Genomic DNA, 19820 nt, shown 5'->3' with positions numbered 1-19820 from the left:
GGAAGGTGACTGTGTCCAAAAGACATTTAAGAGTGTGAATTCACAGCCTTTCCATGTCTAATCAAGGAGCGTAAACCATTAGCCACATGTTCTCCATTTCCATCACATTTTTTCACACTTAAACAAAAACATGCCAAAGAAAAGGTGCTACATTTTTTAATGCCCCCAAATAGGAACCACGGGAGTCCGTTAAATGCTGTGGTCATTTCCAGCATACAAATCAATTTTCCTTGTGGTGGTGAAGTGGTGAATAATGCCTGGTTTGTTTAAAGGAGCATGACTGATTTTGGATGAAGGATCCTGTCACTTTGGCATTTTTAGTTTTATTTATTGCACGCAACTGTATAAAACCTGGTACTAGTCTCAGTGCCAGGCTTACTAGTGGAAAAGCTGAAAGGACCACATAACTCCTGGTGCAGCAAAGAGGTTCTCCTTCTGCAAGGCATTTGCTGGACTCCTGAAAAATTATTTTGAATAACATGGCAGAGAAGGATTTCATCAGTTGGCATCTACTGGCTTTATTTTTTCTTCCATTTTGCCTGTGTCAAGATGAATACATGGAGGTGAGCAGAAGATCTTATAAACCAGTGGCCAAAGTATTGCAAAGTCACCACCAGACTGGCCATAAAGGTTCCAGAAGCAGGGAAATATTGAAACAGCGGAGTCAACTTATAGAGTGGACTGTTGATAATAGCACTTCTACAGACCAAAAAGTCCTGAGACCAGAGGTAGATGATGTAGAACTGACTACCTCAGATAGAGTCCAGGTACTCTGAATTAATCTTCTAAAGATATCTTTAAAGCTAATGAGATCTTTTCTTTTTTTTGCTAAGATTATTAGTGATATATTTATGAAATTCTTTTTATTAAAGCTGTGTATTGGTCTGTATCCTGCTGGGTTGCTTTACAGGATCTTTTAACAAGCTGGTAGAAGCAGCAGTGGTTGGGGACACTGGTTTCAACATAGACAGCAGCCCTTTGTTTTGCTGAAACTGTGATCCTGTGCAATCATATATTCTGCCATACAGTTTCTTAATTATTTCAAGGTATTACTTATTTAATATATTAAAGTTTTAGATTCTGTTAGCTCATTTGGATGTGAAGGAAAATTACAGAATTTATAGAGGTATTTTGAAAGATTCAATTAGTAAAGAATAGCTCAACTTGAAAATTATGTATATAAAGGATATTCTTTTGAGCTAGAGACAAAGATAATGAAATTCTAAGTGTTCAAAAATTTTATTCTAAGGAATAGCTTGAAAAAAACAAATACTAATGTAATGAGTAGATTTAATAATATATATCAACTTGACAGTTTCAGAGGAAAACAGACTTGGAATGAAACTCTAAATCATCTGTAGTATCTGCATTTTAAACTGGGAATCTTTTTATGCCTTTTACATGGCATTTTAGGTACTATAGTCATGAGCTCACAGCAAAGGGAAAAAGGCATAATTTGATTATACATAAAATATTGCAGTCCAAATTTAAAAGGAAAAATCTGAAGGGCAGGTGATGAAGCTTTTTCTAGCACTAGGCAAAACAGAATTCCACTGAAATGAAGTTTTTGTGGATTGATGTTTTTTAGAAACAACAAGAACGTGTTTTGTTCCTATTGTTGATACAAATGTTTGAGTCCTGTATAGTTCACCTTTTATCATTGGTTTTTTAAAACTCTTTTAGATCAAACTATGATATTTTGAATTCCAAAAATCATGGACACGCAGACAAGTGTTGAATAATAACCTACTTTGTGATAAGCAGAGAGGAGATTTGACTTTAATCCTGTCCTAGGCTTGAAGAACCGAAACACATCCAAGTACGGGAATAGGTTTAATACACCACTATATTGCCTGTATTTAAATTTTATAGTGCTTTGCATTTCATATTTCTTGGGCAGGAGTTATATGTTCCTCCAGTGCACTCAGCAAAATAGATATTTAACTGTAGGTATGTTAAATTGCACTTGCAGTACATAAGCAGTGTAAGCCATCAGGTACATAGTCCAATGAGCCAGCTAGTGTGTGCGTACCTCTTTACTGCAGAGAGAATTGTGCAGCTGCATACTACAGACCATGTACTACTGGTACTTAAAGAAGATTCCCCTTTAACTCAACATAATTTCAGATAATGCAGGATTTAATACAACATTACAACTTTTTTAGGGGTCAAACTCTCCCTCACAGAAAGTGTCACTGTGTTTGGGGTGCATGTGTCTCTCATCAGAGAGTTTAATGCAACAGGTTTGGATTTGCCTGCTGGGAGAAGAGTCTGTGACATTAAAACCGAGCCCAGCGAGTCCGAGTACAGCTGATGGCAGTCATTTACCTGCCAGACTCTCTCTAAGAAGCAACCTTTGCTGCAGAAATGATGCAATTTTTGGCTTACTGAAATGAAATGGAGCACTAGCAGATGCATGACAAGGATAATCCATCACAGCGTGGCTGACGCAATAAGTATTTTCCATCTCTAGACAGGCAGAGGAGGAACAAAGGGGGCACGGACATGTTTTAATTCATGTCAAACCTCTCTCTTCCCCTTGACTCTGTGAAAGCTGTTTCACCCCTAAGTCCCTACTTTCTTGGTTACCTTAGCTCTGGCTGGAGAACTTCACCCTCTTGCTAAAGTGTTTTAACAGTCCCGTTTCCTGTTGTGGAACAGAGACATTAGCATTGGGTACAAGGCCAGTTTCCACACTGCTGGTAACTTACGTAAAATAAAATGTGCATTTCTCAAGCACAAGAACTCTCAGTGACTGGGGAGAGCCATGCCAGACACGTTCTTCCTTTGCAGGTTGCTCTTTGAAAACCTTCAGGTACTCCCCAACCTACTGGTGTTTTACCCTGAATTTTGGCATTTTTGGTTTATTTAATTCTTTGCTAGAGAAGGGACATGGAGGGCCTTAGTCACCACAGAGACATACTATTTTGCATTCAGAACAGGAGCCAAGAATGGTGGATGCACATTACTCGTCTTCTGCATTGTCTTAGACAATATAACAGAGACCCATAAAATTAATCAGGAAGTGAAAAAGGGCTGGGTCTCCAATTATGTTTCATTCACAGCTTTAAGTTAAGGGAATTTTATAGACCATCTGTTGCCTAGAACTACCTCCTACATACTAAATCATAGGAAATTCAGCAAATAGCCTCAGAAATTTTTTGAGTTTTCTATCTGTATTAGGATATTACTGTGGCAGATGCATTTCACAAGCCCTTAAATCATGTTCATGTTCTGAGAGCAATGCCAAAGATTCATTGTGCGATAAAATTTATGTGCAAATGGCTGCATAGGACACCTTTGGCAAATAGGTTATAATTAATCTCTTTGTCCCATTTGAGTGTAATTTTACGTTAGGAACAGGTTTTTCCTTTAAATGTACTCTTCATGAAGTTCTCTGTTTTTAGAGATTAAAAGAGTATCCTGAATATTCACTGTTCTTGGCAGCTGACTGTGAACATTTTTTCCCTCCTAGTCAAAGGATCAGTAAAGATAATAAGTCAATACTACTTTACGACTTGCATAAGTAATCATTTTGAAGTCAGTGGAACTGTTCTCACACAACCAGGCTGGCAGGACTTGCCTCATTTCACATGTAATAACCTGCTGAGCTTTTCGAGAGGTAAATGCCAAATAGCGTTTGGTTATGACCAGCTCTAGTATCTATTTTATGATAATAGCTAATAATGTCATCCAGGATTTCAGTACCTTGGGTAAAATCTTACCTGCACAGCAGGAGTCTCACATGCAGTCCAGTTTGCTGGATTCATACCTTCCCTTACCTATGATCCACAGTTCTAAGTTGTTGGATATTTCCAGGCTGATATGACTTATTTGCTCTTGGCAGGTGTGTGTATAGTTTGCCTTCTCATTTAAGATGAATATGAAGCACTACCAAAAAAGAGCTGGAGATTTTAATCTCAGTGCAACACTCAACATATAAGCATTTCAGGTGGTGCAAAATGCTTGCGCAATTCCAGTCCTTTTGTACTTGGCTCCCCTTCAAAGGACTGAAAATGAGCTGAAAGCAAGGCTCCTTCTTCTCTCATATTAGGAAAGCTTTAAAACTGTCTGGTGATTGTCAGTTATGTTCTTCCTAACAACTGGGAGAGATAAAACAGCAAGAAAGATACAAACAGATTCTCCAGGAACAGACAATCCAACAGGCAGAACTCATTTTTCTTATAAAATATAGACCTTATGCACAATTAAGGTAATAAGCATAGAATTGACAAAAGCCCCATAAATATGAAGCCCTTTTGCCCATTGGCAAGTCTTAACATTTCCATAACTCTTTGAATGTGATGCATATTTGTTGAGCTGTCAGGTCAGCCTTTATTCCCATGGTAGCTCCACCGTCGGCAGTTCTAGCTGGAAAGGGCATGTGTCTGTCCCATTGGAGGAGCTGCAGCATTTTGGTGGCATGAAAGGGGTTTTCTGAATCCGTAAACATAAATTCCCAAGCCTCTTGAAATTAATGAATTTTGGGGATGTGCTTGCTATTGTTCAAAACACGGGCAGAAAGCTTTAGTGTTTCAGAGTAAGCCAGCTGATGACCTTGAGGGCAGGAATACAGCACATCTATACATTCATTTGGCTCCCATCCCACCAGAGGCTCGTTTGCTGCCATTAAACCAATAGGTCTGCATTAGGCAAGTAATTTGAGGATGATGAAGATGAGTGGAAAGAAAGGGAAGGAAGACAAACAGTAGAATGATTAGAGAAAAGTAGCAGTCGGACTGGTGTAACTATCCCCCTCCAGAATTTAAGAACTGCAGATTTGCACCTCAGGATAATAGCAAAGAATTGTGGGGAAGAAGAAACAAAGAAGGAGGAATGAGAAGGAGGTAGAGGAGTAAAATCAAACCCTGGACCTCTGCCTCAGCTGACCCACTGGAAGATTTGTGACCACTAAGTCGTTGCAAGAGCCTAGTTACGAAATCCAGCCAGGATTGAGTAAGACTCCAATAGTTTAAATACAATAATTTGGGAAAGAAAAGCACTGAAACAAAACTATTATCAAACTATTATTACAGTAGCTGAGCTGTGTATAATAAACTCATTAGTTTATTCATGCTGCTATATTAGTTTCAGGATTTAAACAGGTTTTCATAGTTACACACCCACAACTACAAATAATCAAATGTCCGTAACACCAGGTGTTGTGGTCAGTTCAAACTTTTGTCATGTATCTTGGCAATTTTTTTTTTTTAGGTTCTCCCAACTTTAATAGCCTGTAAACATGCAAGTCTGGGGCCATGAACAGGAATATGCTGCACAGCCATTTTTGTACATCTCCTTCAGGCAGTCCAACACAGTTTTCTTTGTGTTTAGTAGAGGATAGTTCATTGCTGAAGGTCAAATGAAGTCCCTTGTGTCCTACCACTCGTTGTACATAGGCTTGTTTGTCAAGAAAGGTCAGCTGAAACGTGGGATCAGTGAAAAGCAGGATAGGAACCTAACTGAAATATTCATCTAACTTTCATTACTTGGTATTATTTTATTTTCAAAACCCTCATTATTTGACAGGACAAATTAGGGTTTTTTTAATATTCGTATAGCTCTTAGAACACTTGAAGAGGTATTCCTTTAAATCTTCCAAAAATAACATTTTCAGGGACAACCCAAGTATGGGAGATTTCCAGATAAGAAGTGTTTTAAAAACTTAGCAAATATATAAACAGAGAATATATAATGAAGACGCTGTAACTGATGTGCATACGATTGATGCCCTCCATGAACGAGCTATTTAAAGCTTATTTTTGTGCACTTAGCCCCCACAAACCGGACCGCAGAATCCAGACTGTAGCTCCTGCTGCCGTGGTGACTTCGGAGTTCGACTCTACCAAGGGCCCCCAGGACCTCCCGGGCCCCCTGGGATGCCAGGTAAAGATGAAGTCTAATTGATTTTTCAATCCGTCTAATTACAGGCTAAAAATTACAGGGTATTCTATGAAATACCAGAGAATGGTCCAAACATCAGTATTTGGGGACAGATTCACAAACAAGTTTTTCTATAATTTCTGGGGAGACAGAGATTTTGATTTAGACTCTAAAGTTTTTTCCAGTGAAAACCCATTTGTTATTAAAATTCAGCTCTCACAGATTCATACTGAAAGTAATCTTTTTACATTTCTAGGGCAAATTGGTCTCTCTTCTTAAAGCAGCATGAAGTTTCCATTAAAGTTGGAAGAACTGTTCCCTGGAGTTGATTATTGCAATCACCTTTGAATATCCAGCTATGTTATTGTGTACCATATTCAGGAGCTTTTTTTCATCTAGCATGCTACTAGCCAATATTTTACAGAGACCCACATGCTTTTATTCTCTCATAGAAATTTCTTCTTTTCCTTCTTTCTTCTTGTCTTCCATAATAAAAAGTACCTTTTGTTTTCCATTAAAAATACACACAGAAGAACAGGATACAGAAGAAAAGTGTATATTTTGATCTGATAATTAGTATGGAAAAAAGAAGAGCCTGGAGAAGGGAAAAAGATAGTTAGTTGCATGTTGGTGTAAGTTTGCTACAGCAGCTACCTTCGGGATTTGAAAATCACCATTCCTAAAGCAGACATAAAATGTAAATGAACATGTCACTGACTGACAGATTTGTCTTATCTTCAAAAGCTTATGTCTTCTGTTATCACAATAAAATGCAATTTCATAATCCTTCTGTCTCACAAATGTACTGACAGTAACAGACATGACAGATAACCATATAAAAAAAAATTAATGTAGTGATTTTTGGTAGAAATAGTTTATAGTAATAGTTAAATCTGACTCTTACGAAGTTAAATCTGAGTGAATGAGGTGTTTCAAGAACTAGCTTGAGTTGGCAAAATGTTGAAATAAATTGTTACTTTCACATATTTTGCATATTAGGCAAAATAAGGTCATAGGCATATTTGGTATTAGCCAGCTGTAAGCTATTCACGCATCAGCCTTTATAAAAATGCTATTGACCATTACAGAAGTAAGAGAAATCTAATGGTGAGGCCTCTTGTGCAGAAATACTGCATTACATATTAATAAATTGTTGGCTTCTCAGAAGCAGGATACAATTTTGTATTAGACCCACACTTTCAAGGCTGCAGTGGACATACTGGGACACAGCCCAGTCCCAGCTTTGCCCTCTCCTCATGCAAGGATGTATCCCAGTCACACTTTCTTGTCACCACAGGATGCCACAAATGTATGGCCGACAGCAACCTTCTGCGCCCTGGAATTTCTCTGTCTCCTTCATCTGCTGCATTTCATACCATTATGCCTGTAAGGGGAATGACAACAGCTGCTTTTCCATTAACTGAATCAAATGTCGCTTGCAGACTTCTGTTCTGAACCAGTAGAGAAGTAGTTGTGGCTTTACCTGAAAGATCATTCTAGTTATTTTTAAGAGTTATTGATTTCTCTATCCAAACAAAAATTTGCTTAATTTCTTCCACCATTTAGCTTCCTCGTTTGAAGTAAATTTTTTTCTCAATACAAAAACTCTGAAGAATCACTTAATCATTAGATTTGATCTCAAACAACACCATTCTTCTTGTAAATTTGTAACCAGACTGACTAGTCAAAGAACAAGCAGAGTGGCAAAGAATCTAATTTCAATTCAGGTAGAATTAGAATAATGATGACACTAATTAATCATCTGAGTAATTAATTGAAAGGTCAGGCTTTTGCTTCAGGCATAATAATTGCTCAGTGATTCTAGCCAACTTCAAAATTTTGTCAGTTGCATAGCTCAGTAATTTCCTCAGCAAACATCAGGAAGTAAGTAATACTGCAGATGCAGAAATATCGTTTTATAACGACCCTTTTTACGAGAAGCCATCTCAGAAAAGCTTCATTATAAAAATTTTAAATCTAGGATGCAATCAATCAACCCCTTCAAGCTAACCAGCACCCTGAGAATGCACACTTTCCCGTTTTTCACCCAGATGAGTCATTTAGCTAATTCAAGGCTACAGCGATTCTTCATTTGTGTAGACATGTTTTAAAGATAGCAAAATGTTATTCAAAATTATCTTATCCTATCCTAATTAACTTGAATTATCAGGAAATAAGTTTTTACACAAAAGGAAAAGCAAGAGTGCTTATGCAGGCTACCTGTGTCAATAGGCGGTGGCTTTCGCTTTCCTTGAGCCCCACGTCCCCTGAGGTCTTGTCCTTGCACATTTCTCCAACAATGCAATGACTTGAGACATTGGCAGTTTATACAGCAACACCAAGATAAAGTGAGGGTTAACTCTTAAACATCAATCTACATCTTTCTGGAAACTTGCTCATCAAAACCTTCACCTTCAGCTTAACCACCCAGCTGTTTCTTATCCACCGCAGCTCCATCTGGGTTTTATGGTACTGAAAAGTCCGTGTGTTGCAAACTGGTGGAAAAGGACCCTGTCATAGTTATCTGTTAAAATATATTATATGAAATTATTCAAGTTAAACAGAAAGCTCTGTTTCCTTTAAGGAAACCATGGAAACAATGGAAATAATGGAGCAACTGGCCAGGAAGGAGCCAAAGGTGAGAAAGGAGACAGAGGAGATATGGGACCGAGGGGAGAGCGTGGCCATCATGGACCCAAAGGCGAGAAGGGTTATCCTGGGATTCCCCCAGAGCTACAGGTATAAAATCTCTGGCTTGTGTTGGCTGCAGCAGTTCTCAGGTTATGGTTTTCTTCTCTGAAAAACAGCACCCAACTACTGTAAGATACTTAAGAAAATCCCTCTGTAAATTAATACAGTGAGAGACATATATAGCCCTTGTCATGACTGACAAATGTGCTTTGCCAGATCTTCCTGGAAAAGAAAGACATCAGGGCTTAGTCTTTCCTTAGAGTAAGAATCCAGCTGAGCAATGTGCAGGAAGAAACGTATATGGTTCCCTTTTAGGGCAGAAAGCCAGTATCTGGGTCATTAAAGGAGAACAGCAGGGACTATAATTTTTCTATCACAGATGTATCACATACATAACCGCGCTTCCTATGGCATATGAAAAGAGTAAAGGAGTCACTCGGGCCCATGCTTCTCAGCTCAGTCAGGCTTTGTGAGATTCTCAGAAGCATATGTATTCAACTCCTCAAAGTATGGGGTCAAAACCTCTGAGTGCAGGCAGAAGTCCCCTGGTTTTGAAAAATACTCCTCAGTAGCTATGTGTGGTTGTGTATGCCTAGATACCTTAAATATGTTGAGAAGCATGTAGGTTCTGCCTATGAATGAACTACCCAAAAGCCAAATGAACATTAAAACATGGGTTCAAGCCTGAGCTGATAAGCTCGGCTGAGGGACGGGATGTATTTGTTTGGGCTCAACACTGTGTTGACATAGTCCCATAGCTTTTGCATTAGAGCTTCTTCATGTCCCAGGAATCTGGCAGACGGCAGAGAGCTTATGTGCATATATATATACCTGCAGTACAGCAGAGACATGGTGTAGTGCTGTTCTTAAGGCAACCGAAAGTAAATGGGACTTGGATAACTAAGATCCGTGGTTGCTGTTGCAAAGGGGATTTAAAAGAGTTGTCCACACTGTATACTGCAACGTAGCAATATACGGGCAGTTCATGTGCAATAGCAGGAAAATTCACAATGAAAATAGTTTCCAAAATTATTGGACTTTTGTAATAAAGCAGAATTGTTTTAGTATTCTGAAAGAATTAACTGGAATTAACATAATAGCTGAACATCTTAAAAACATATTGTTGTAATTACATTCAACATAAGTCCTTTTGCAATTTTAAAATGAGCTATCAGCATTTTTTCCTTACATAAAGATAGTGGTAGTAATTTAATTAAAAACTGAATAATGAAAGAGTATGAATAACAAAAGCTCATATTGCAATACCTATTTCCAAGCAAAATTCCATCACTGCTTTTAACGAATGTGTTTAAAAATTCTTTACACAGTATAGCATATCATTTCTTGTTAACATCACGCTTAAGAATTTTAGAGCGGGGGTAGGTACAGGAGAAAACACTTTTGAATACAATACTGTTTTAAGATTATTTTGAAAGATTTGGCATGTCTATGTTGATCTGCTACTTCAAAATCAGATCTAGGGAGAAAGGACATCTTTTTCAACCCTTTTGATCAGCCCAAGAAAAGGAGCTTGGGGGTCAAAGAGAATGTGAAATGGAATCTAGACAAAAAGCTATAAATTCCATCAAGCTGCCATTGCAGCTGTTTTCCTTTAACACATGATGAACTTTAATGTGATCCTGGCTGAGAAGCAAGAAGTTAACAGTTTGCCATCATAGAAAATGCATCCATGCAGGGATAAGGAAAATCAGCCCAAGCTTTCAGCTCCCATCTGGAGCTCCTCAAATTTCTGAGCAGATGGCTAATGATTTCCATTGTTGGATCCAGGCTTGCTTTTGATTTTGCCTGATTTGATTTTGTTCTCATTTGGATCTGAAATCAAAAGAAGTTTGGGGTGGGTTTTTTTTAATACCAATATAGCTGGAATCTCATGAAAAACGTCATTTTTGTGAGGGGCAGTAACAACAGTAATCGAACACTTCTAAGAAGTTACAGATAGGTCACTATATGACCTTCTGGCATCCAGGTGCAGCAATTCTGCCTGTACCCTGTTTACTGACAGTCAGATGGGGGGATCACAGACTCACAGAAGACAGAACCCCCTTCCCTGCCCATGCGTGTTGGCAAGATCGTTCCCTGGTGACACGAATGGGTGGTTTTAAGGCCACGTGAAGAATCACTGGCAAAGGTATGGACAAAGGGTGATTTTAACAGAAATTTATAGAAACGTGACTTAAGAGAATTTGATGTCAAGGTTCACTCTATTACTTATTACACGGATTAAGTTTACACAGGGGAAAATCGTATCAGAACTATGTTGGAGTGATTTGTACAGAGATTGAGGGTAAAAAGGGTAAAAAGGGTAAAAGGGGGACCCTCCTGTTGAGTCACGAGGTTCAGAAGAGATCCAACTGGACCCAATCTTAGTCTCAGACTTGGACAACGGTTTATGTCTAATACAGAAAGGGATAGGGAGGACCTCCCAATGGGTCACGAGGTTCAGAGTAGACCCCTTTGCTTTCTAAACTCCTTCTCAAAAAGGAGCCTAGGTGCGGCTGGATCTACCCTTAGTCTCCCACCTGGGCAACGGTTTATGACTAAAGAGTTAAGGGTTTTAGCAGCAACTTAGAGTCTTACAATGCTTAAACATTGATCAATTTGACAGCTGCACAAAGAATTAGTCAAGTTGCTACAAATACTACAAAGATTAAAACAACTTAACTACAGGTTATACTCGTTAGTAACTGTACAGATAAGCACGCAAAAAGATCTAGATCAATCAATACATAGATATATATGCATATGGATATGGTACCAAAGCTAAATGAAAGGCCTAGAGCTAGTTAATTTATAAAGGTATACCTGTTAAAAATTCCCCTTGAGTACCATGAAATACTCACGTTAAATGCTTTGGCGTTTCCCAGCGTGCGAAGAGACCCAAGGAGCGTCCCAGCCCAAAATCTCAGTGATCTTCCAAGTATCGCAAATTTTGAGTTTGCGGACTCTGAGAAGCGTCCCACTCAGAGGGAGATTCTGGATGCAGCCTGCTGCGGTCCAGGAGAGCTCAAAGGGTCTCACTTGGTACCGCTGTTTATAGGTTTGCAAGGTGATTGGCTTTAGTCATCAGTAAATTTCCATTTTGGCTACCATCCGAGGTGGTCCAGGGTAGTAATTATGGTATTGTTTCACGGTAAAAATGGTATTGTTCCACTTGAGCTATGATCCAGGTAGGGAAATCTTCAGAGCTATCAGAGATGACGAATTATCTCTTGTTTCTGTTCCCTACCTTGATCATGTAGCTAGTGTCCCTGGTACGATCAGTGTTGTTCCCCACCTTAGCCACGCAAGAGCGCTTGGTACGGCCAAGGGATGCTTAACCGCCCCACTCATACACAACAGCTAAAGCTTAACAGAAGGTTCTGAGATCGTATCATAGCCCAGAGGAAAAGAGGGGGAGGAATGCACCACCACACCTGGATTCGCCATATTTCCCCATGAAACATTTTCCATGGCCAATACGTCTCACTGTAAGAAGTGTAACATGAAGTTGAAGCAGTTTTCACTTTCTTCGTTTCTTCTTTTGATCTCCACCACCTCTGTTGTCGTGACTGAGGGCACAGGGAAACTGGTAAGAGAGAAAAAGCACTGAATGTTGAGTCCCAGCAACTGCACTACTAGAGGACTTTAATAAAAATACTTAATGTATCTCTGAAGGTAGTTAGCAAGAAACACTAATGTGTATGAATTTTATCGAGCATTACTTATTCCACACGTTTAGTTAAAAGCAATATCCAGTCTAAATGCATTGGGGAATATATAAAAAATAATCAAATCACTTTTGTCAGGAACACCATCCATTTCAATACCAGTTTTCTGTTGCATCATTCTAGAGAGACTTAAAAGTAAATAAAATCCCAAACTAAGGTCCTGACCTGCAAACACTTGCCCATACACTTACTTTTACAGTCATGAATAGTCCAATTGAATGTAAGAAGCCTAGTTCTCTTCCAGTTTCACTCAATGGGAGTTTTGTTACTGGAGTTTAATGGCTTTGGAGCAGGCCCTAGAAGAACATCTCTGTCAGGAAAATAAACAGACCTTAAATACAGGAAAAAATTCTGTAACTGATTCCTCTACACTTGTGCACTTCATGAACGACTGCCTGAATAAGGATTGCCTTTTTGCAGGTTGCATTCATGGCTTCCATGGCTACTCACTTCAGCAACCAGAACAGTGGGATCATCTTCAGTAGTGTCGAAACCAACGTTGGGAATTTTTTTGATGTCATGACTGGGAGATTTGGTGCTCCAGTGAATGGTGAGCGTTTGCAAAACAAAATAATGCAGTTCTGGGAGTTATAGGGAGAAGCGTGGTCAATAATGATGAGAAACTAGTTAACTGCCTTTGTGCAAGGCACTGATGAGACTCACTCTGCATAGCTTTCAGGAAAAATGAAATTGGAAACTGAGCAAGCCAAGAGAGGGTTTGCCAGCCAGTGAGACCAGTGCTGGCACAAAGGCAGGAGGAAGAGGCATGGACAGAGCTGGGGAGGGAGCAGGACCATCTGCTTGGAGACCTTTAGCCCTTCAGCCAGTGTGATAACTATAGCCTTGGCTGTTGCAGCAGCAGCAGCTTCACTGTTACCTTCTCCACCTCTTGCCTCCAGTCACTCTCTTCATCCGCATCCTCCCTCATGCCAGTTCAGCTGTGAGCTGGCCTGCAACAGATGTGTGGCTGGAAATGAGGCATTACAGTTTTTCCTGAGTTATTTTTCAGCTGCATCAATCCCCCGTCTTATGCAGCTGTGGTGTAGGAAGAACAATAACCTAGAGACAGGGCCATAACCAAAAACATGTCTAAGCAAAGCCCGAAACTACTTTCCTTCACTTGGCCTTTTTCACCCTGTCATTCATTTACTGGCTGCTATGGGAAATGGTATTCAATTAAATAAAAGTCAGGCCCTCCAAGCTTGCTGTAGCACATCTTACTGACAGTTAGGGGTGTGTGTCCTCACAGCTGTTTCCTTTTGAGGTTAATGTATATGTGGATGTCAATAAACTTTGGCCCACAATGATGTAATGACTGTGATGCAAACTCCAAGCTCCCATTGCAGGGTCAATGCTACAGGCTCACTGTTCAGGAACCAGGAGCTTGTCTTCTCGCCTTGGGGAGTCTTGTAGAGCTCATGACACATAATACGGTTGCACTGACGACATTGTTGGCACCTTTCAGACAGAGAAAGCGCTAAAAAGAAAAAGGGTGATGGCAAGGGTGTGTTGTGCAAGAAGAGAAAACGGTGGCTATGTCTGCATAGTGGTGTTTAGCAGTGGGTGCTGCTAAAACCACTCACGCCCTGCCTGACCTGGGCGACATGCTGGCTGTTTGACAGCCTCTGAGGCTGAGCCCTGGCTGGCCTGGAGGCTGCCCTTTTGGGAAAGGGTAAGGAAAAAAAGGTGAGAGAGGGGTCACTAGTCTCAGCCTCTGGGAAATTTCCCTTTCAGTGAGGAGGAAGGGATGAGCAGTCCTGCCATGTTCAAATACAGTCATTTCTCTGGAATAGGATGTGGCCAAACCCTGCCATAGGCAGAATAAAAATGAATCAGATTTTGGCACACTATAAGCAGAGGCAAAATACCCACTGACAACTGGAAGGTAATTTTGGCCTCAGCTGTTATGTTTTCTAAGCAAGAAGCACAAGTCTGTAGCATGACTACCTCCCTCTATGAAGCAAACACGTTGTATTTGGTAATCTTTTCAGGGGTGTATTTCTTCACCTTCAATATGATGAAGCATGAAGATGTGGAGGAAGTGTACGTGTACCTGATGCATAATGGTAATACAGTTTTCAGCTTATATAGGTAAGTGAACGGCCAGGCAATTTTAGTGCTCAAGACATGTTTGCACAGATGTGATAGCTTGCTCACACTTCAAGAAACATGAAATTGTTCATTTTTTGAAGAAATTCTGTAGGGTAAAATAAAAAACAAAGAAAAACTATTGTATTTTGCCGTCCTCAGCTTGCAAATTTGGATCATACCCACCACAGATCCTGGACCTAAAATTCAGGCTTTACTTTAAAGGTGGAGAGCATTGAAACTGCAGTAGTAAGGATGAGTAAGAAGAAAGGTCCTCCATTTACTGGCTTTGTTATCATTAGTACACCTGGAATAAAAAGTTTCTGAACCCTTCATGTTAGCTGGAGGATCATCAAGAGTAGAACTCACTTCTAGCTTATCAACTTCTGTAAGGACCAGGTCAAGAAGCTTGTAGCCAGATGGATATCTGAAAAAGATACGTGTTTGGAAAAAACTATTAGTTCTTTAATACCAACCAGAGGTCTAATGGTATTAGATCTGATGAGTTTAGGTCTGAACTTCTCTCTTGAGCCTGAATAAACAGACACAAAAGCTTAGATTGATCACACTGGATTTTAGGCACTTACCTGATAGCAGGTTCATTTAAGCTGTCAAGGTTTCTTCAACAGCCATACCTGAAGCACCACCAAAGGGTGCTTCATTCCCAAAAGATCTTTCCTGCAAAAGAAAAAGCGCCCAATTTTTTTCCCCTAAACATTGATGCCAGAAAAGGCAACAGGTGGGAACCAAACCTCACTCAAAGCCAGCAGGTTAGCCCCCATCAAAAGCATCTACCTTCCAACGAAAGGCCTCAGGATGGAGTGAGCTGCCTGTCTCTGCTCACTGCCCGTGCTGGGAGCACAGGGGCTCAGCTCACATGAGACTCCTGACCTGGCAGCATTTGAAATTAGCTGGGATGAATCCAAGGAAAGAAGAGCATCACAGGAAATCTGGAGTGTTGTGATGAATGAGCAGAGTTTTATTTTAAACAACAAATTTGTTCCTGTGCCCTGGAAAAAAACCCGTAAGTTAAACTTCCAGAATTTCAGAAAGGAATGAAATGATGCAATTAGGTAAGGTGCAAAATTTGACTAGGAGATTAAATGCAGAAAGATGCCAAAATTTCCTCATAAAGCTGAAAAAATGTTGGCAAGCCTTTCAGGGAAGTTTTGCTCAGGATAGCAATGTACTTTCTTGGATTTTTTTTTAAAGTTGTTTACCTGATGATTGTTGAGAAACAAAAGCTGACTTTTTATAATACTCATCCTTAGCTATGAATCAAAAGGGAAAGCGGACACTTCAGGAAACAGCGCAGTGCTGAAACTTGCCAAGGGAGATGAAGTTTGGCTGCGAATGGGGAATGGAGCCCTCCACGGGGACCATCAACGCTTCTCTACCTTTGCAGGGTTTCTTCTTTTTGAAACCAAGTAAAAAGAGAAACAACCCAATACATGTTTATCTGAGTAAACTTCCTTTTTGGAACTGGTATTTTTCTCTGGACTGTGGAATAGCACCACAACACTGAAAGATCAAGAAGGCTTGTTTTGATGCAATGCGTTGCTATTTGTGCATCAGAGATGAGCTAAATACATTGGGTAGTTGACACACAGATTCACAGAAGATGTATTGTCATCTGGGCTGTATCTAGTGAATCATTAAATGTTGCTATTGCTCTCTTCTCCAAAGTGACTGAAAAACAAAGGAAAAGGAGTTTAAATAATTCAGAGAGCAGTTTACGCAGTAAAGTCAATTTTGTCTGTAAATACACTTTAGCTAAGTATATGTCAGGAACTGAACAATTGATTCACGTTTTTCTGTTCATTTATTCAGTTCTTATTACATGTTCATTTAAGTTTGCATCATGGAAACAGGCCTGAATGAATTATAAGTAGGCTTATCTGAGACCAGGTTTAAAGGAAGACTGGACCTGAATAAACTTTACAAATAGAACAAAAAAATGTGAAAATAAAGATGTCAAGGATTCAGGTTTATTGTATTCCCATCTCAAACCTCTGAAGATGTATCTGGTGTCATTTTTCGTAGATTTTTGGTACTTATTTATGCGCTCTCTCTCTCTCTTAAAAAAGAGTGGTAGTAACTCTTGCCTTAGTAGCAGCTTGAAGCTAAAGTAATTTAGCCCACAGTGTGCAGGGGATCAGACAGGGGAACAGTAATGTTTCTTCCTAGCCTTCAAATTGTTAAAACTTGATATAACTGAATGCAAGGTGTCAAAGCAGAGGTATATATGCTGGAGGAGTTGGGATATGCCACCAGCACAAAGAAACACATGCTTTGTGGAGTTTGGAGCTCTTTTAGAAGGATGTACCTTTTAATATTGCATATTTACTTAACAGTGAAGTTGTTGATACAGTTTTCCTACCAGCCTTCCAAGAAGCAGTATTTCAGGAAAAGACACTGCAGCCTGGCACAGCAGCAGCTAACCCAGTTCAATATTTAACTGGTGAAAGCAAACGCTGGCTGGCTCAGAAGTTCTGGTCACAGTAAACTGGGCCATTCTTCAGCATTAATATTTGCCAGCAGCTTTTTAAAATTTGGGTACCTGAAATCCTGTCTTGCTATTTTCTTTTCATCGGGATCAGCACCAAATATACTAAGCTGAAAGAGGGTAGATTTAGGTTAGATATAAGTAAGAAATTCTTCACTATGAAGGTGGTGAGGCACTGGAACAGGTTGCCCAGAGAAGTTGTGGATGTCCCATCCCTGGAAGTGTCCGAGCCAGGCTGGATGGGGCTTGGAGCACCCTGGTCTAGTGGAAGATGACCCTGCCTGTGGCAGGGGGGGTGGAATCAGATGATCTTTAAGGTCCCTTCCAACCCAAACCATTCTATGATTCTAAATGATTCTATGAATACTGAAGTTTGAATGTATCTTCTGCACATTCTGGCTCTCCACATACAAGCTAATGAAATACAAATTACATTTTAACAGATATTACATTTTAACCAGACATTACCTGCCATTAATGTGTAACAAGCAGGGGGGGTAGGAAAACATTTATTTGAAATTCTTTTATACTGGGTACAATACCAATAGCATGACAATAGAGCAAAAATCTGCCCTGTGAATTTGTATGTCCTTGTACACCTTCCTAGTGTAGGTAAACCACGTCTTACGATGAAAAATGCATGTTCATACTTGATGATTATGACTTCTGATTTTTTAGTTTTATGCCTCAACCACTGAAATTATTAGCTTTAATGAACTGTCGTCTGACGAGTTTTATTGTTTCTTTATGAACTTGGGTCAGGTTTGCACCACACAGGTTTTCAAAACCGGAGACCATGTTATTTTAATAAGCATTTTAGTAAAATTCTGGCATGCCTTCAAACTAAAACCCATCCACCATGCAATCAGATAATGTTATTCTTTTGGAATAAGTGCACAAGTTGTATGAGATATACGGCATCATGAGCTAATTTCACGGTAGGAAAAATCTTGAAAAAAGTATTTCTTGTTGTGTTAGGAATGTTTGCTTACTTTGTAACACATACATTTAGTCAATAAAGTTTAATAGTCATAAAACTATACTGGTTTGTTCATATCTATGTTTACCAAGGACCTTACCATTTGGAGACTATGGAGATATATTCTTAATATGTATTTTCTAAGCATTCATTTTGCTACTGTTCGAGAGAAAGCCAGCACTAAAGGTCAAAATATATTTATTTTACACGTGTGTGTATATATATACACACACACACATGTGAAATTTAAATCCCTAAGGTTTCCTTTGGGGACTTAATTTTCCTTTATGGCATGGCCATTTTAATCTATATTGGTCAGAATAAAGCACTTAGAAACCATGATACATACACTCATTTTAAGCTCCTTTGCATTATCTCTCGTAATGGCCAAGGTATAAAAGAAAGCCAAGTTTTGCTATTCTCATTTTACGTTGTTTTCACAAGTTTTCTGCAACTTGGCCTGCAAAGAGTGGAAAGCAATTAAGAATCACCACAATAGCTTCTGACAAACAAACAGCAGCATGGGCTCAGTTCCAAGGTTAAAGCTAAGAGGTTTTTTACATCAAGGTTGAAACTTCCTAGTTTTTGTATGAAATCTCTGCAGTCTTTTTTCTGCAAAGCTATTGCATGCAATCTCTCCTGACTGAGTGTTGTAATACTTTACAAATAAACTGTTAATCTACATATTAATTTCAAAGCTCCTTCAAAAGATAGCAGCTGATGTAAAAATCTCTGTGTTGTGTTCCTGCTCCTCAAAATTATCACATTTTACATTCAGTAAGTCATGTGGAATGTATGTTTTTTTCTCAGAAACATTTATGAAAATTAGTCATCTTTCCATTGCTGCTGCTAATTGAAAGCCTCTTGCTTAGCAGATGCTCAAGGCAAAATGTCTTCTCTGAGAGACTTTTGTCCTCTGTTATAATATAGGTCGTATCTTGTAATTTGTGTTACGAGTGAGAAACTCAAAAGCCGCAATTTGGAGTATACTTAATGGGTTCTTGTCTTTGCTAAGCTGAATCTATCTCTCTCTCCCCCACTCCATGAGCTCCCAGATTTAACCAAAACTTGGCAAGAGCTGCAAGCCCCTGCCTGCCACAGAGCTGTGGTTTGGTAGGCGATATTCTGCCTCTGTAGTAGGAGCTGGCATCCTAGCAGGAGAAAACACTGCCTCACACAGAGACAAGTTGAGCTCTGCTCTGTGTGAAACACCAGCCCCGACTCTTGGTCTTCCCTTCCCCCTGAGACCCAGGGACTGCTGTCCTTCCCCGTGAGACCCTTGCAAGGCAGCAGCTCTCATCTCCAGCTGCCTTAGGAGCGTTAAGGGCTGCATTTTGCAAAATAGGGCTGTGTGGCACTTGAGAGATGCTGGTTGGACCCCCTTGGCAGAGGTAAAACACAACTTCCTTGCAAAAAAACATGAACTAGAATAAAACCCGATTGAAGGAAAACACCTTAGGTCTGGGTCCCAGTTTCACGAGTGGTGTTTAAAGAAAGCGGAAAGCAGCTCAGTTTACTCCAATTAGAAATCCTTGAGAAAAAATCTATCTATGATTTTAGTTTCAGAGGCTAGTCCATAGCCTGAGGGTGACTGAGTTGATTCTGAGGAAGCAATTTAGACTGACAACAGTTTGCAGCCTCAGTCCCACTGAAAACCTTGTGAGCCAAAGGGACGGCTTTAAATAAAGTAACAGTTTTCTAAAGGGAAAATAAGGAACACACTCTTCACCCAGAACTTTCATCTTCCCCATAAAATTTTGTATTGAGTTTCCTACACTACACCTTACTGCTTTCTGAAGCAGTTTTTAATAAAAGTGGTTTTTCATTAAAACTGATTTTTTCTCCTACTTAGCTCACATTATTAAAATGATGTTTTGTGCTCAGAACCAAAAAAATCACATAAGGACAAAACATGCAGGGAGTCGCTGAGTGGTATGTGAGAAGG

General features: G+C 39.6%; 1 protein-coding gene across 2 annotated transcripts; it reads left to right on the top strand.

Moving 5' to 3' along the window:
* The first annotated feature begins 379 nt into the window (after positions 1–379).
* On the top strand, positions 380–15821 carry C1QTNF3 (C1q and tumor necrosis factor related protein 3). 2 transcript variants are annotated; one of them, XM_009576119.1, is made up of 6 exons: positions 380–563; positions 5775–5886; positions 8468–8622; positions 12723–12852; positions 14294–14393; positions 15662–15821. In XM_009576119.1, the coding sequence occupies exons 1-6, from the start codon at positions 480–482 to the stop codon at positions 15819–15821; spliced, it is 741 nt and encodes a 246-aa protein (XP_009574414.1). In that variant the 5' UTR covers positions 380–479. The 2 variants fall into 2 exon arrangements, with proteins under 2 accessions (XP_009574414.1, XP_009574413.1); XM_009576118.1 differs by having other exon boundaries at positions 393–767.
* Positions 15822–19820: the final 3999 nt, after the last annotated feature.

The sequence above is a fragment of the Fulmarus glacialis genome, unplaced genomic scaffold, assembly GCF_000690835.1.
Source record: "Fulmarus glacialis isolate BGI_N327 unplaced genomic scaffold, ASM69083v1 scaffold12754, whole genome shotgun sequence".
Classification (NCBI taxonomy): Eukaryota; Metazoa; Chordata; class Aves; order Procellariiformes; family Procellariidae; genus Fulmarus; species Fulmarus glacialis.
Note: the sequence above shows the minus strand (reverse complement) of the source record. Positions and strands in the feature narration are given on the sequence as shown.

Bases quoted from the DNA above. Each gene is read 5' to 3' on its own strand.
- C1QTNF3 (XM_009576118.1), top strand. From the start codon at position 480: ATGGCAGAGAAGGATTTCATCAGTTGGCATCTACTGGCTTTATTTTTT. The intron at 768-5,774 runs GTACTCTGAATT...TTGTGCACTTAG, and splicing joins CTACCTCAGATAGAGTCCAG to CCCCCACAAACCGGACCGCA. The intron at 8,623-12,722 runs GTATAAAATCTC...GCCTTTTTGCAG, and splicing joins GGATTCCCCCAGAGCTACAG to GTTGCATTCATGGCTTCCAT.